General features: G+C 45.6%; 1 protein-coding gene across 1 annotated transcript in view; it reads left to right on the top strand.

The window, feature by feature from the left end:
- Positions 1-17,605, top strand: part of adam11 (ADAM metallopeptidase domain 11) — a gene marked incomplete at both ends in the record, with an annotated part of 68,469 nt that overhangs the window by 50,169 nt on the left and 695 nt on the right. The window contains 16 exons of the mRNA XM_083635058.1: positions 101-172; positions 657-823; positions 2,578-2,662; positions 3,736-3,826; positions 7,306-7,357; positions 7,728-7,827; positions 9,629-9,700; positions 11,431-11,523; positions 11,657-11,737; positions 12,709-12,759; positions 12,855-12,918; positions 13,328-13,433; positions 13,613-13,732; positions 15,611-15,779; positions 16,522-16,636; positions 17,077-17,167. Coding sequence (XP_083491184.1) covers positions 101-172; positions 657-823; positions 2,578-2,662; positions 3,736-3,826; positions 7,306-7,357; positions 7,728-7,827; positions 9,629-9,700; positions 11,431-11,523; positions 11,657-11,737; positions 12,709-12,759; positions 12,855-12,918; positions 13,328-13,433; positions 13,613-13,732; positions 15,611-15,779; positions 16,522-16,636; positions 17,077-17,167 — 1,529 coding nt within the window. The remainder of the gene's footprint in view (positions 1-100; positions 173-656; positions 824-2,577; positions 2,663-3,735; positions 3,827-7,305; positions 7,358-7,727; positions 7,828-9,628; positions 9,701-11,430; positions 11,524-11,656; positions 11,738-12,708; positions 12,760-12,854; positions 12,919-13,327; positions 13,434-13,612; positions 13,733-15,610; positions 15,780-16,521; positions 16,637-17,076; positions 17,168-17,605) is intronic.

Here is a 17,605-nt window from a genome sequence, read left to right as displayed (position 1 = left end):
ATATACTGTATATATATATATATATGTATAAAAGTAACAATATACAGTAGAAGTGAACTTGACTCCTGAAAGGCAAATGACACTCTCTCCTCGTCCATAGTTTGTCCAGCTCCGTCGGTCGGCCTCCCAGACAAGGAACTTTGCCAAAGCAGTGGTTAACATGGCCGACGCGGTGAGCGCACGTTACAATGGTCTCTACTCTAATTGAGATGACATTTGTTCCGATTCATATAACACATTATATGTTGCTGAAGAGGCGGCTGCACTGTGAGTTCATCTGTATTACTATTACTATTACTAATAATTATTATTATTATTAGTCTTACTTACTTTTTTGCTCCGCTGGTACATTTTGGTCATTCATAGTCCATTAGCTACTGTGGTTGGTTGACTACAAGTTTCATGCCCGTACTACAACCAGTGGGATTCAGGCTGATAGCCAGGTGTAGCCCAGAGTTTGCTACACTCCTCACACCTGCTTATCAGATTGCAGGTGCTTTCTGTTATCAATAGAAATGTTCTTTTGCAAATTTGGAACGTGTCATGTATGGAAGTACTGAAATGATGATGATGATGATGATTCATGTTGCTTGTATAGTACAGCTCCCTATAGAAACTCTATATAGCTCTGATGTTCCCGTTTCTGATGTGGTCAGATCTACAAGGAGCAGCTCAACACCCGCATCGTGCTGGTGGCCATGGAAACCTGGTCCTCCCACAACATGGTCTCCGTGGGAGATGACTCCTTGCTCACCCTGCGCGACTTCATGAAGTACAGGAAGGAGAGCATCAAGGAACGCAGCGACGCCACACACCTCTTCTCGTGGGTTCACTCTCCCCTCACACCTCACACCTCTTCTCGTGGGTTCACTCTCCCCTCACACCTCACACCTCTTCTCGTGGGTTCACTCTCCCCTCACACCTCACACCTCTTCTCGTGGGTTCACTCTCCCCTCACACCACACACCTCTTCTCGTGGGTTCACTCTCCCCTCACACCTCTTCTCCTGGGTTCACTCTCCCCTCACACCTCTTCTCGTGGGTTCACTCTCCCCTCACACCTCTTCTCATGGGTTCACTCTCCCCTCACACCTCTCCTCGTGGGTTCACTCTCCCCTCACACCTCTTCTCGTGGGTTCACTCTACCCTCACACCTCTTCTCCTGGGTTCACTCTCCCCTCACACCTCTTCTCGTGGGTTCACTCTACCCTCACACCTCTTCTCCTGGGTTCACTCTCCCCTCACACCTCTTCTCGTGGGTTCACTCTCCCCTCACACCACACACCTCTCCTCGTGGGTTCACTCTCCCCTCACACCACACACCTCTTCTCGTGGGTTCACTCTCCCCTCACACCACACACCTCTTCTCGTGAGTTCACTCTCCCCTCACACCTCTCCTCGTGGGTTCACTCTCCCCTCACACCTCTTCTCCTGGGTTCACTCTCCCCTCACACCTCTCCTCGTGGGTTCACTCTCCCCTCACACCTCTTCTCCTGGGTTCACTCTCCCCTCACACCTCTCCTCGTGGGTTCACTCTCCCCTCACACCTCTTCTCCTGGGTTCACTCTCCCCTCACACCAGGGCCTGATCTTGGTCGGCTCAGTACCTGTGGAAGGATTTGAACCTGCGACTTGGCCTTTGGTCAGAGGTCTGAGGATTCTGGGAAGAAACTTGTGTCATGCCAAAATGTCAAAAATAATGAGCAGTTTGTCCCCAAAATGATGGGAATCATGTTGTTTTAATATTGTTGATGGGAAATCATGTCGTCTTGATATTGTTGGGATGAATGTTTGTACAATGATTTCACAACTGACCAATTATGAAAAGCCAGAAGCTTTAATGCTGCCAGAAGAGGCGACAGGATGGGTCAAGATGACCTTGACTGAAATGTTGCAGGAACTGTGTGAAATGGTTTTGGCTTTCGGATTAGACTATAAAAGTCAACAATTGTGGGGAGACACAGAAGCGAGTTCAAGATCTCTCTGCTCACACCCTGTCCCTCGCTGTAACCCTTCTTCGCAAAAACCTGGAAATAAACCACGGCAAGAAACTTCATTCACGCTTGACTTCATCATTTATTTACCTTTCAATCTTACATTTTCTGTTCGTTATTTTACCTTATTTTATCACAAGAAAATTGACCATTGAATAAGAATCGTATTCAAAAGGATTATTGCAGGAAGGCCCCAGCCACGGCCTCGTCTGCCTCTCAGACCAACTCTTGAAGCTGAAAAGACAATTTCCTTCTACATACCGCATGAAAAATGCATGAAAATAAGGTCTATAGTTAACAAAAGTTTATGAAACTGTGAAGTTTGTGTGTTCAGCAAGATAATCTTCACAAATGAGGGCCACTTTTATGACTTTTGAAGCGTTTCAAAAGTCATAACAGTGTTAGACCTTATTTTATGCATTTAACCGAAATTCCCATACAAAAATTAAATTGCCTCAAACAATTTGTACTCACCGGAGACAATGTCAGTTGTCAAGTGCAGAAGGGCTAAAGGGTGGATAACTGAGCTGTACTTGTTTGGTCTGAGTTCCTGCAGATGACGCAGTGTCCCTGTGTTTCCTGCAGGGGGAGGACGTTCCTGAGCAGCCGCAGCGGGACGGCCTATATCGGAGGCATCTGCTCCCTCACCAGGGGTGGAGGTGTCAATGAGGTAAGACTTGTGCCAACTCCAGTCTATAGACTAGCCTTTTACTGGTGTTAAACACAACTCCAGTCTATAGACTAGCCTTTGACTGGTGTTAAACACAACTCCAGTCTATAGACTAGCCTTTGACTGCTGTTAAACACAACTCCACTCTATAGACTAGCCTTTGACTGCTGTTAAACACAACTCCAGTCTATAGACTAGCCTTTGACTGGTGTTAAACACAACTCCAGTCTATAGACTAGCCTTTGACTGGTGTTAAACACAACTCCAGTCTATAGACTAGCCTTTGACTGCTGTTAAACACAACTCCAGTCTATAGACTAGCCTTTGACTGGTGTTAAACACAGAAAGACTTGTGCCAACTCCACTCTATAGACTAGCCTTTGACTGGTGTTAAACACAGAAAGACTTGTGCCAACTCCACTCTATAGACTAGCCTTTGACTGGTGTTAAACACAACTCCAGTCTATAGACTAGCCTTTGACTGGTGTTAAACACAACTCCAGTCTATAGACTAGCCTTTGACTGGTGTTAAACACAACTCCACTCTATAGACTAGCCTTTGACTGGTGTTAAACACAACTCCACTCTATAGACTAGCCTTTGACTGGTGTTAAACACAGAAAGACTTGTGCCAACTCCACTCTATAGACTAGCCTTTGACTGGTGTTAAACACAACTCCACTCTATAGACTAGCCTTTGGCTGGTGTTAAACACAACTCCACTCTATAGACTAGCCTTTGACTGGTGTTAAACACAGAAAGACTTGGAGAGGGAGAGACAGAGAGAGACTGGTATGTCTACAAAATACATTCAAATTCATGGTATGGTATTTACAGAAGATATGGGTGGTTTTCATTTCGAAATTATTCTTCCATATGATTCTATCTTGTTTTGGTTGGAGGCAATGAGACATGTTTGACCCCCCCCCCCCCCCACTGCACTTCAGTTTATTTGATCAAATTCTGAATTATATTAAAGTCTTTCATCCATGCCAGTTTTGCTTTTGGTTTTAGTGTTTGTGTGTTGTTAAATTTAATGTGTGTGTGTGTGTGTGTGTGTGTGTGTGTTTCAGTATGGCAACGTGGGCCCCATGGCCATCACGCTGTGTCAGACCCTTGGCCAGAACATTGGCATGATGTGGAACAAGGAGCGGCCCGCAGCAGGTGAGACCAGAGAGCTTTAAACTGACCTGCACGCGTCAGTCACTGGAACGCACGGCAGTATATTGGAACACACAGCAGTATATTGGAACACACAGCAGTATATTGGAACACACGGCAGTATATTGGAACACACAGCAGTATATTGGAACACACAGCAGTATATTGGAACACACGGCAGTATATTGGAACACACAGCAGTATATTGGAACGCACGGCAGTATATTGGAACACACAGCAGTATATTGGAACACACAGCAGTATATTGGAACACACGGCAGTATATTGGAACGCACGGCAGTATATTGGAACACACAGCAGTATATTGGAACACACAGCAGTATATTGGAACACACGGCAGTATATTGGAACACACGGCAGTATATTGGAACACACAGCAGTATATTGGAACACACAGCAGTATATTGGAACACACGGCAGTATATTGGAACACAGCAGTATATTGGAACACACAGCAGTATATTGGAACACACAGCAGTATATTGGAACACACAGCAGTATATTGGAACACACAGCAGTATATTGGAACACACGGCAGTATATTGGAACACACAGCAGTATATTGGAACACACGGCAGTATATTGGAACACACAGCAGTATATTGGAACACACGGCAGTATATTGGAACACACAGCAGTATATTGGAACGCACTGCAGTATATTGGAACACACAGCAGTATATTGGAACACACGGCAGTATATTGGAACACACAGCAGTATATTGGAACACACGGCAGTATATTGGAACACACAGCAGTATATTGGAACGCACTGCAGTATATTGGAACACACAGCAGTATATTGGAACACACGGCAGTATATTGGAACACACAGCAGTATATTGGAACACACGGCAGTATATTGGAACACACAGCAGTATATTGGAACGCACTGCAGTATATTGGAACACACTGCAGTATATTGGAACGCACTGCAGTATATTGGAACACACAGCAGTATATTGGAACACACGGCAGTATATTGGAACACACAGCAGTATATTGGAACACACGGCAGTATATTGGAACACACAGCAGTATATTGGAACGCACTGCAGTATATTGGAACACATGGCAGTATATTGGAACAGGAACGCACAAAAAGGTGTGGACCAAAGCAACTCAGCATGGGGTGTGCCGCGGCTCCCAGTATTGCCAACCTGTACGTAGGTGCCTTTGAAAGAGACTTCGTCTACAACCCCAGCGTTAACCCCTTCATCTCATCCATCACCCTGTGGCGCAGATATATAGATGATGTGTTCATGATCTGGTCCGGCCCATCTACCACCCTGTTGGAGTTCCATACACTCCTCAACACCTGGAATCCACACCTCCGGTTTACCATTGATCACCACCCAGATCGAATCAATTTCCTGGACGTCACTGTATACAAACAGCACAACAAACTACATTCATCCATCTATCGAAAACCCACGGACAGAAATACCCTGCTCCATGCCTCCAGTTACCACCCCTCACATCTAAAAGATAACCTCCCCACAGGCCAATTCATGCACCTCCGGAGATTATGCAGCGACAAATGTGACTTCTTGAATAAAGCCACACAGATGAAAGTGAGGTTTCAGGAGCGTGGATATGGGCGGAGACCCATCTCACATGCGTACAAACGCGCACTACACTCCCACCGTGACATCCTGCTCCAGCCCAGAACATCAGACCCCCCCTCGCCTAGGGTGACAGCGACCCTGCAGTACTCCCCCTTGGCCAACAGAATCAAGCGGAGCCTGCTCAAATTCTGGAGAGTGCTACAGGTCCATGATGTCTTCGCCACACCCCCCAGGATCGCCTTCTCCCGAAATCAGAACATTAGGGACTGTCTAGTCAAGACGCTTGTCACCCCCAACATAATAACACAAACCACGATCGACTCCCGTCCTCCCCCTATAGGTCATTTCCCGTGCGGACACTGCGCTTGCTGCCCACAGACCACCAAGGCTAAAACACTCACTTTCCCCAACGGACACACCGTCCATCTCAAACACCTCACCACCTGCGCCTCGCAGGGAGTGGTGTATGCCATCTCTTGCCCCTGCCCGCTCTGGTACATCGGGAAGACCTTGCGTCCGTTACGTACACGGATCACGGAGCACAAGAGCGCGCTCCGGCGTCAGGACACCAAGGCCCCTATCGTTGATCACTTTATTCGACACGACCATAGTGTCTCAGACCTCCGCTTCTGGGCCATAGACATTGTCAAACCCCACCCGAGGGGTGGCGACCTAGACAGGACGCTTCTCCAGCGTGAAGCGCACTGGATCCACAGGCTGGATACCTCCGCTCCTAACGGACTCAATGAGGAGCTGGACCTTGCATGCTTTATTTAGGTAGATCTTGAAGTCTGTAGTACTGGAATGCCTACTGTTATGCTATATTTATATTATTCATTCATTAATTATATGCATTGCTCAGTGTGATTCTTACATCATATCCTTGCGTGATTTTGCTGATATGTTTTGCATTAACATCAACAGTATTTTCCTACAGCATTATTGATGTGACATGTAGCCTATTTTTGCATTATTATTTTTGTAATATATCATCATGTATGGATCTCTGCTAGTTCTGTCTATCCTAGTAGAGCAGACCATTTCCTCTGACGTCAGGGCTCTGCCCCCTTCACGTCACTCCACACTACCTGTGCCACGTAGGCTATGTTCTCTATTTAACCTGGTGCGGTGGCCGACGCCCTCCCATACAGCCTGATGAAAACCAACGGTTGAAACGCGTTGCGTTTTGTGTCTTGCCCGTATCACCTATATGAAGATGTACACTGTTTGTTAACTGTGAAGTATGCACGTACAAATTACTTCTTATTAAATTTATTTACCTTTAAACTCTAAGCAGTATATTGGAACACACAGCAGTATATTGGAACACACGGCAGTATATTGGAACACACAGCAGTATATTGCATATTCCTTGTTTGCGTCCTCACACAATGATTCATGGGAGATTGAAGCGAGGACAGTTGGCTCTGTCACGGCTCTAAAAACTGAAGGTGGCCGTTGCTCTTGAGGTTTTCTTAGACTAGATGGAAATCCACCATTCATGGCTCATATAAAATGTGATGTTTTCATTGAGATATCCTGACTTCTGCATGTGCCTCCACACAACTCAAGCTGTTCATCATGCACATATTGACTCAAGCTGTTCATCATGCACATATTGCTGATGCAAGCTTCCCTGCAGTATTGTAAACCTATGGCATTATACAACCTTCATTTGATTTACCGCTTTAATTTAGCTCTGAAAAAACCTCTAGCCTTTATTGTGTGAACTACTCCCCCAAGTGGTGGGAGGCCAGCAGTGCAGAGGATGACTGTAAAAGGCAATGGAACTTGTATTGTCCTTTGCAGTTTACTTGACTATACTGTGTGTGTGTGTGTGTGTGTGTGTGTGTGTGTGTGCGTGTGTGTGCGCGTGTGCGTGCGCACATTCAGGAGACTGCCGGTGTCCAGACCCATGGTTGGGCTGTATCATGGAGGATACAGGGTAAGCACTTATTTATTTACAATAAAATAATCATTAGAGACCTGCACGTAATAATTTTCTCACGTGAGGTGGAATGAATTCTCAACTAAAACTGGTATCAGTGGAAAATGGGGCAAAAAGATCACACACACTAATTAATTTCTGGTATTTTTTCCAAGTAAAATCGGCTTTGCTAAAATGTCAAAAATGTCTGCAAATTTGTGTTGAAGAGTTGTGAAGATGAGGAAAATAACCCAAGTACACACATAAGCAACTTCATTTGGAGGTTGTAGTGAAATGTTTTGTGCAATACTTTCCACTCAAAACTTTCCAAATTCTATGAGACTAATGTAATATTGAATTGATTTCTCCGGCTGTCTATATGGATCAGCTACTACCTGCCAAGGAAGTTTTCGCGCTGCAGTATAGACGAGTACCTGCGTTTCCTCCAGCTGGGAGGAGGCAGCTGTCTCTTCAACAAGCCCAGCAAGGTGAGAGGCAGTCGGCATCAAAGAGGCACTTTCTGGGGTCTAATCACTGGTTTGGTGATCGAAATTTGACAGTTTTCACTGGGACGGCATAAGTTCACAATTTGTTCTTCCCTCTTTACTATTTATCTTCATTGTACTGGCTGCCTACACATTTCACATTGTTCAAACATTTTTGCTGTTACTATCTGCTTTCATTCTCTTTTCTCAGCTCTCAATATCAATAGATGCAAACAAGATCGAAAAATATGATCTGACTGGGACACAGAAATACAAATAATGCCACATGCATTTACTTTTTCCCTATTAGAATATATGTCTTAGAAGTCAACATTTTTGACTAGTTTTTCCAAATTAAAGTAAGAAATTGGTGCTAACAGGTCCCCAACATTTTTCTTTTTGTGGTTGAGCATGCATGAACTCGGAGATGGGGGTAAAGTACATGACACTAAACAATGAAGTTCTACCAAAGTGAAATGTTCTTTAGTATAGATACAGTCGATGTCTCGTCATAGACGCTGGGGGCGTGGTCAGGGTGGGGTAAATCCTCCCGTTCTCCCCATTCAGCATAGTTAGCATTTAGCTGCTCGCCCAGCCCAGGCAGACAGGATCGGTTATTAAACGACCGCAGTAAACGCACATCTGAACAGACGTCTATGTACCATGCTCTAGAATCCCCAGTCCCAGTGGCATGCCTGACCAAGTTGGTCCCCTAGGCAAGATTTGTGCTGGTGCCCCCCCCTCCCCCAAAGAAAATATAATACAAATTATATCGCAGCTAATTCCACCACTGCAGTGCAGGCTCAGAATGCCCGCTCAGAATGCCCGCAAGGGCAGCGCCGAAGAAAATTTGACGTTTTTTGGACTTTCATTCATATTTAGAAGAATATTTAATTTTAAATTAACATTAGGATTATACTGTTGTGATGTCATTATTCAGTATCCTCTCCTTTTCTCACTCTCTTTCATGTAAGCACCTGTCGTTTTACACTACAACAGACAGCAACACAGGCATAAACACTGAACTTATTATTATTATGGAAAACCAGATTATGATGAAAATCAAACACTTTTGAAGAGAGCGCGTATGAAATAAGATTAGAGCTGGGAAGCACTAACTGTTTTTTAATGCATTTTGTTGGTGGTATAAACACAAGACAGCCAAATCCAACAATTTCGAAAATCCCATTTCTTGCCACCAGGGGGTGCTGCAGCACCCTCAGCACCCACCTTCCAGCTCCCTTAGGCTTCCCCCACTCTGGGAAAAAGCTCCGAGCAGGTAGAAGGGGGCACGGCCGCGCAGGGGGTGGGGTGGTATGGATTAGGGACCGTGGTGAAAGTGCTGCAGCCCAGGCAGCCAGAAAGCCAGAATTAGAAAAATGATTTCCCTATTATTTAAAGACTTAAGATGTTGTTGTGCTTATTTTTTGTCTACTATTGTAAAATGATAGTAGGCCTATTATCATGAAAAAGTATTTGTAAAAAAAAAAAAAAAAATTTTTTTACCCTCTCTGGCGCCCCCAACGGCTCATGCACCCCTAGCATTTGCCTAGTTCGCCTAATGGACGGCACGCCACTGCCCAGTCCTGTAGTGTACAGCCGCAACACCGTCCTTTGGTGAGTTTGGGGGGGGGGGGGGGGGTTGCCCCACTCGCGCGCCAGTCGTATAACATTTTGTGGGCGTTCCCACACAAACCGACTATCTATGCAACATAACTTCCTTTTGCTTTTAATGGATTCTAATTGCCAGCTCTGATGAATCACTCTGAGTCTATAAATCCCTTACTTAATGCTTTTCTTGTAGCTGCTGGACCCATCAGAGTGCGGCAACGGATTTGTCGAGCAGGGAGAAGAGTGTGATTGTGGATCTCAAGTGGTGAGTACACTTGAATTGACTCATTTGTACTTGCTGTGAGAAGCTGTGCACACTATGCGATGTGAGCTGGACACACATGAAGACAAGCGATCACACACTACCTGATTTCCTCATTCAGCAACATGGAGAAGAACTCCCTGTAATTGAACAATTACAATTACAGAACAGATTCTTGCTTCGTGGCAGCGAAGCTACAGTTTACTATTACGATTACAAATGTATTTTGAAGTGATAAAGGATAGTAGTGATGAGGAATTGTGTGTATGAGACTTCTTTCACTTCATTTGTAATCGCATATGTGGATAGACACTCACTGCCATTTTATAACATTCTGAGAATTGTTTCTCCCAAAAAACAAGTGGCCTTATCAAGAACTTATGAAGAGTTTAGCAAGTGGCGTTGGGGATCCCTGCTGATGTAAAGTGTCTCTGTGAGTGGGAGTTGTTGCTGTTGGAAATCGATGTATCTTTCACTTCATTCTCTTTTTCTGCCCACTTGAGTTGAGCTCCCATTAGGCTATTGCCAGGATCGCATTCAGATTTCAGTCCATGCACACACACGCACACACACGCACACACACACACACACACACACACACACACACTCACACACACACACACACACACACACACAAACACACACACACACACGCACACACACGTTTTTTCCCTTGCCAACATTTAGCCTAAATGTGGGCCGTTATTTACCCCAATTCCCGACAAGCTAGCATGACATGGTTGGTACCATTGGATGCATTAGGTCGTCTAGTCCAGGGGTTCCCAACCTTTTTTGTGCCAAGGACCGGTAGATACATGGAAAAAAAAGTCGCGGACCGGTTGTCAATTTTAATGGTTTTAGTTACATATATATTTACTCACCAGGTGGCGACAAAGGGTAAATAACAGCCTTTTGTGTTGTACTGTATGTAGCCTATACAGTATAGAGGGTATGCACACCCACTGGAACACGCCCCCTCAATCAGGAATGAGTGTCAAAATGAGTGTCAAGTTCCTCCCTGAGCAGCAGGTGTCACTTATCTAGGCTGATTACTGCATTCAAGCTCAGTCTTGCTGTGACTCAGTGGGCGTGACCCCACAGTGACTTCTGCCTCTGTGACATCACATGCATACCCTCTATATGTTTTTGTTTGAACTACAAACATAAATAAACGTCAACTTGAAACTATGTTTCAACTACCACACACAGCCTATAATATTATATAGCCTATGTTTATTTTTTATTTTTTTATAATTTTTTTGGACCGGCTCGCGGCCCGGTACCAAATGCGTTGCGGCCCGGTACCGGTCCGCGGCCCGGTGGTTGGGGACCACTGGTCTAGTCCCATATGATACCAGTATCTTCACCCTGGCTTTAAAACTGAGCCTCTGAAATACAGTCAACCAAGCACCATCATGTCATCACAGGCCACCAGAGATTGGCCCATGGGCTCTGAGAACCACTGACTTAACGTTAGTCAACATTTCGCTCCGTTCTGCTGCCTGCATGTGTGTCCCCTGTCTCTGCATGTTTGACCGGTCTCATGATAACATGACCATTGCACTTTCCCGAGGCAGGGGGCGCATGAAACAAGGATGCAAGGACGCAAGGACGCAAGGATATGATCAGTGTCTCAAACTATGCCGTGTAGGGTACTTGAATTGGGGGGATTTGGGCCAGGAAAGTACTCTGCATCGACTACAGCTTTGCTGTGCTTATTCTCTCACTCACAGGACTGTGCCCGGAGCGGAGCGGCCTGCTGTAAGAAGTGCACCCTCACACACAACGCCATGTGCAGCAACGGCCTCTGCTGCAGGGGCTGCAGGGTGAGCTGCTGCTGCACAACATCACTTTGGATCGGTTAGTTAGTTTGTTGTCACTGGTGATCTAGGCCATGATTACACCCCTCTTCTTCATCTCTACTCTCTCTCTCTCTCGCTCTGTGCTTGTGTGTGACAGTATGAGCTGAGAGGGGTGACGTGTCGCGAAGCTGTCAATGACTGTGACATTCCAGAGACCTGTATGGGAGACACCAGCCAGGTAACAAAGAAAAAAACATGTCAATAATAATAATAATAATAATAATTTTATGACAATTTTCAAAAACACAGTTTACAAAGTGCTGTACATACATAAAAACAGTAAGGGAGTGAGGGACAGTGTCGGTTTAAAAAGCAAGATTTCAAGGGCAAATTAGAAATATGAAAATAAACGACAAAAGTGATCAAACAGACAAGAGAAGTAGATGAATAAGTAAGAGATAAACATCGAAGAAATACATCAATAAAAGCACCAGAATCAAGCATTAAAAGCAGCTTTAAACAGGTGTGTTTTGAGGAGTGATTTAAAATCTGGCACCGATTTAGCACACTTGATAACCTCAGGTAAGGCGGTCCAAAGTCTGGGGGCTCTGACAGAAAAAGCACAGTCACCTTGAGTTTTTAGCCGTGACATAGGAACAAATAGCAGCAGAGCTTTGTTTGAGGATCTCAGGGAGCGCCTTTGGTCATAGGGGGTGAGGAGCTCAGAGATTTAGGGAGGTGCCAAACCGGATAGAGCATTAAAAGTGATTAAAAGCTATTTAAAATCAATTCTAAAATTGGCGTAATGTGGTCACACTTTTTGGAACGGTTAAGTGTCGAGCTGCAGCATTTTGAATGAGTTGGAGCTATGGAGAGACTTTTGGGAGAGACTAGTGTATAGGGAGTTTGAATAATCGAGACGTGATGAGATGAAAGCATGAACAACCTTTTCAAGATGGGTGGGGTTTGTAGGGCTATTGATTATGAAATAAAGCCAATGGAACTTACGTGGGTGACATAAATGATTTCATTTTGGAGATATGTAACTGATAAAAAAAACACAGGATTGGACAACCTTTTTCATGTGGAGGTCAAGTTTAAAATCAGAGTCAAATAAAACTTAATACAATTTCTGGCCGAAGGTTTCAAGTTAGGAGCCAGTGGACCAAGGAGGTTGTTATCATCAAGATAATGTTCTTTGTCTTGCAGTGTCCCTATAATGTGCATAAGCTGGATGGCTACATGTGCGATGCTGGCCAGGTAAAGTCAGGCTAACTGTGGGATCTGGATTTGTTAGAGTCTCTTTTGTTTAATTCCCCTTTCTAAGACCCCCTTCTGTTCTCAACCTCTCTCAGGGTCGTTGTTACGGAGGTCGTTGTAAGACCAGAGATGGCCAGTGCCGGACTTTGTGGGGACACAGTAGGTTTGGAGTGGATATTGAACTTTAATTCTTGACCCTGCATGGCCCTCTGATGGTTGCAGCAGGAATTACATGGCAGTTGCTGGTGGTGGTTTTCTTAAGATTTTATTATACTTGAGGAAAAACATGACGCTTGAAGCAATGTCTTGGCATTTTTTTTATTTGTCATGGGTACTATTCTCAATGTAAAGAAAAATATTTATTGGCCTTCTTGTTATCTGAAAAATGGCATGGTAGCTTTGTTAGCATTCCCCATTAAAACTAATGGGTGCCTATAGTCACAAGCTAACTGATTGCAGGTGGTAGTAGTACCTATTGTTATTCATCATAAAATGCCATGTTTAGGTAAGCCGAGGGACATATGGCGAAATAAAGTATGATATTTTCTGGTCTCCGTTCCGTTCCCAGACTCCGCTGACAGGTTCTGCTATGAGAAACTCAACTCGGAAGGCAACGAGAAAGGAAACTGTGGTCGGGACTCCAGTGGCCAGGGATGGCTGCCCTGCAACAAGCAGTGAGTGAATAGCTATCCTACATTGAAGGCTCATCACCTCTGTGCAAGCGTAATTCACATGTACCTGCTTTACTTGACCTTTATTTGTGGTAAACTGCTTTGCCACGCAGGTAATGCCACATGTAGTTCTTCAGCTTGACCGTCCTCTCTTGCCCTCCCTCCCCCCCTCCTTCCATCAGAGATGTGCTCTGTGGTTTCCTGCTGTGCACCAACCTGACAGCGAAGCCGCGGTTTGGAGATCAGCAGGGGGAGCTCACCAGTTTGACCATCTACCATCAGAACAGATACCTGGACTGCAGGTCAGACAACTCTTCTCCAGGCTTTGGTGCTTCTCTGACAGTGTGGTGGGTTTGGCCTGAGGATACAGAGGATTGAAAACTCTTAAGGGGCTGTTCACACAGGATGTGTGTATTTCAAAAGCCAGTGCCTTTCTGCTATTCATTCTCTATGGTAAGGCTCGGAGCGCTCCTCTTTCTGATATTCATTCTCTATGGTAAGGCTCGGAGCGCTCCTCTTTCTAGGATTCATTCTCTGTGGTAAGGCTCGGAGCGCTCCTCTTTCTAGGATTCATTCTCTATGGTAAGGCTCGGAGCGCTCCTCTTTCTAGGATTCATTCTCTGTGGTAAGGCTCGGAGCGCTCCTCTTTCTAGGACAGCACCTGGCGTTTAAGCGCTCTGGGCGGCTAGTGTTTTCGGGCGGAGCGCTCTGGGCGTCTCAAGCTGAAAAAAGTTCCAACATTTGGAGGAAAAGCGCACGCTGCTCGTGTCACTCCTCCTATCTCTTCTCCTGGCAGGGGGATCCTCAAACTCTGCTGCTGCCAGAATTGCCAATAATCTGGCTTTCATGTTTACAGTGCAAACAATCAACAACATCAAACAGACAAAACTAGCTGGCTACCGTCCGTGTGACCGTATTGCTTCCCTGCGTGCAACTGCAGGGAAAGAAAAAACCCCACTCTGTGGCTGTGGTCTGTGCGTGCTGGAAGCGCTCTTGACATGATTTCCAAAGCGTTCTGATCTGAAATACACACGTCCTGTCTCCTGTGTGAACAGCCGCTAAGAAATCCTATGAAAACCTTTAAGGATTCAGTAGGATTGGTAATGGATCTCGTCGTGCATTCCTTTATAACTGGGAACTGGTAATCTTACCGGTTCAAAGGTCATGAGCTGGGACGGTGACGTCACCAGAGCTGGTATTTCCCATTCCAAACTCGTAGGAGCCTCAGCAGCCCCAACCTCAAAAATCCAAGATGGCTGCGCCGCGCAACAACAGTAGTTATAATCGTAGTAATGTTGTTTAGCACTTCTGTTTAGTTTGTGTCTCACTAAATCAGCTGTAGCCTACACACAGCACTGCCTAACTTCTATCTGTGTGGACATGAGGCTGCAGTGTTTGTATGCTCAAAATGCCGTGAAATGCCATGTTATCAACTGTTATTGCTAACAATGGCTAGCCTGGCTAGCGAGTGGATCTGACCAATGAACAAACAGTGAACTTCCCAGCTCAAGTTTTCTGCAAATGGAACGCTAACAAAACGGATGTAACGTCATTTAGCCTCCACATCCCAGTTATTTTGCAATAAAGGAACGCACGATCAGTAACATGCAATAAATAACACCTTTCATTTGTTTCATTTTCATTTAGGATGGTCAGACAGACAAGTTAGTGGGCAGGGAATCCCCAGACAGAGGCAGAAGTGGCAGGAAGTAGAAGCACTTAGAGAAGACAAATGCCAACGTAAAAGAGAACTAATAGTGGTGAAAGTGAGAGAAGGGAAGGTTAGGAGGGGAAAGGTGAGAAGAGTTGCCAAACTGTGCCAGAGAAGGCACCGATCTAGGAGGGACAACCGATCCTGGACCTGAACCTGACACCTTTGCCACCGGTCAAAATAGGTCTCCCCGAACTTTTCTTTTTTTCACTTTGGGCGACGGCCAGTAAAGGCTGGAGGAAAACATTGCAGGAGTCCCCGCCTCCTGTCCTCCTCTGACTTCCTGTCCCTGTCTCCTGTCCTCCTCTGACTTCCTGTCCCCGCCTCCTGTCCTCCTCTGACTTCCTGTCCCTGTCTCCTGTCCTCCTCTGACTTCCTGTCCCTGTCTCCTGTCCTCCTCTGACTTCCTGTCCCCGCCTCCTGTCCTCCTCTGACTTCCTGTCCCTGTCTGACCCGCTGCTCTCTGCAGGGGCGGCCACGCCGTGCTGGAGGACAGCTCGGACCTGGGCTACATCGAGGACGGAACGCCGTGCGGGCCCAACATGATGTGTCTGGAGCGCCGCTGCCTCCCCGTCACCACCTTCAACCTCAGCACGTGCCCCGGCTCCTCTGCCTCACGCATCTGCTCCCACCACGGGGTGAGTCTGACCTCTGACCTTTTCTTTGAGGCTTGAGGCAAACCCAGTCTGTCTGTGCGCCTCCGCATTAATGCGACAACAATGCCCCCCAATTTCTGCATCGAGCATGAGCCAGCATTGTGCTGACGAATTGTGAAACATCTCCTCAAGGAATGAAAAATATATAAAAGCATCAAGTCAAATGTGAAAATAAATGTATACAAAAAATAAGAGGAAAAATTTAGTGTATATACAGGATGTGTAAAATCTGCATCATATTCTCAGTTATAGGCAGCTTCCAAGAAGTGCTTTGAATATTCCAATCAAGAGGTTCAAGATTCAAGATTCAAGATTTTTATTGTCACTCCGTAGTACAAGTATCACAATCATGTGAAATTCTTGTGCTGTGGACTCCGTTTACAACATAAATATAACAGGGCATATGAGTGCAAAAACAACAAGAGACACAACAAGCAATAAGGCAGTAGAGTGATAAGACAAGTCAGAGACAGTGGCATATTCACTGCACATAGGTGCACATGTCGTGTGCATACTTTAGACGTACTTAAACATAAAAAAAAAAAAGAAAAAAAAAAGTGGCACACAAAAGTGGTTGTGCATTTGACAACAGAAAGTGATGGTTTGGAGGTAGTAAAGTGATGGTTTGGAGGTAGTAAAGTGATGGTTTGGAGGTAGTAAAGGAGATCAAATTTTGATTTGGAGTCTGAATCTGAACCTTGTGGTCCTGCTGTCTCTCCTGCAGACTTGCAGTAACGAGGTGCGGTGTATCTGTGACCCAGACTACACAGGCAAGGACTGTAGCGTGTTTGACCCCATCCCCATCCCCACCCCCCCAGAGGGCCCAGAGAAATACAAAGGTAACCCCCCACACTGATCACACGCTGCTGTCCACACTGTGGTGACAGTGTTTGCCCTACCTTCAGTCAGCAACAGTGGCTCCTCACACCTGGATGTGATAAAACAACAAGAATTCCTCTGATCTCGTTTGTTCACCCAAATCAATTGAGGTGCAATGCAGAGGACATCTGAATAAGACAGAACTCCTCAAAAACAGAGCGTGGTTGTTTTTCCTCTTCCACTATTTACATTCAAATTGCGTGAAGTGGTTCAACATGCTAAATAAACATTTTATTATTATTATTATTTTTAACATCTTTTTATTACCTATAATCAACACTGATACCAAGTACTGGTGCAGTAACGACAGGTATCACTTTTCGGTACCCAGCCCTATGACATGCCCTATGACCCCCCCCACCCCCACCCGCCTCACTGGCTGACTCCTTCACTCCCACAGGTCCCAGCGGTACCAATATCATAATAGGCTCCATCGCTGGTGCAATTCTGCTGGCAGCGATAGTCCTAGGAGGTACTGGCTGGGGATTTAAGTAAGAGCTGTGGCATGCCTCCGTCTGTGTGTGCCTGCCTGCCTGCCTGCCTGCCTGCCTGCCTGCCTGCCTGCCTGCCTGCCTGCCTGCCTGCCTGCCTGTCTGACGTGTTTCCTCTGTCAGCTAACACAGATGCCTGCGGCTGACTGTTGAATGCTTACTTCACAGCAAAGACTTGTGTGCTTGCAGTGTTTACCCCACTCTCAACCAGAGACCAGATGGGTTGGTTGCTAATGCTACATGCTGTGCGCGGTTTGCCATCCTCGGCAGTATGGAAGAAAGGGGGTTTGTTAGAGAAAAAGAACACCCAGTGGAACTATTTATAAGCCCTCACTAGCCCTTTTGGCTAGTACGCTCTTTGATGGACTTTCCATTGTGCACTAAGTCGATTGGTAGTAGTTTAACCATTATGCGTCTTGTTTTTATTTTGTTTGCTAT

The sequence above is a fragment of the Poromitra crassiceps genome, assembly GCF_964638095.1.
Source record: "Poromitra crassiceps genome assembly, chromosome: 4".
NCBI classification, from domain to species: Eukaryota; Metazoa; Chordata; class Actinopteri; order Beryciformes; family Melamphaidae; genus Poromitra; species Poromitra crassiceps.
This window is presented reverse-complemented; position numbering and strand designations above follow the sequence as displayed.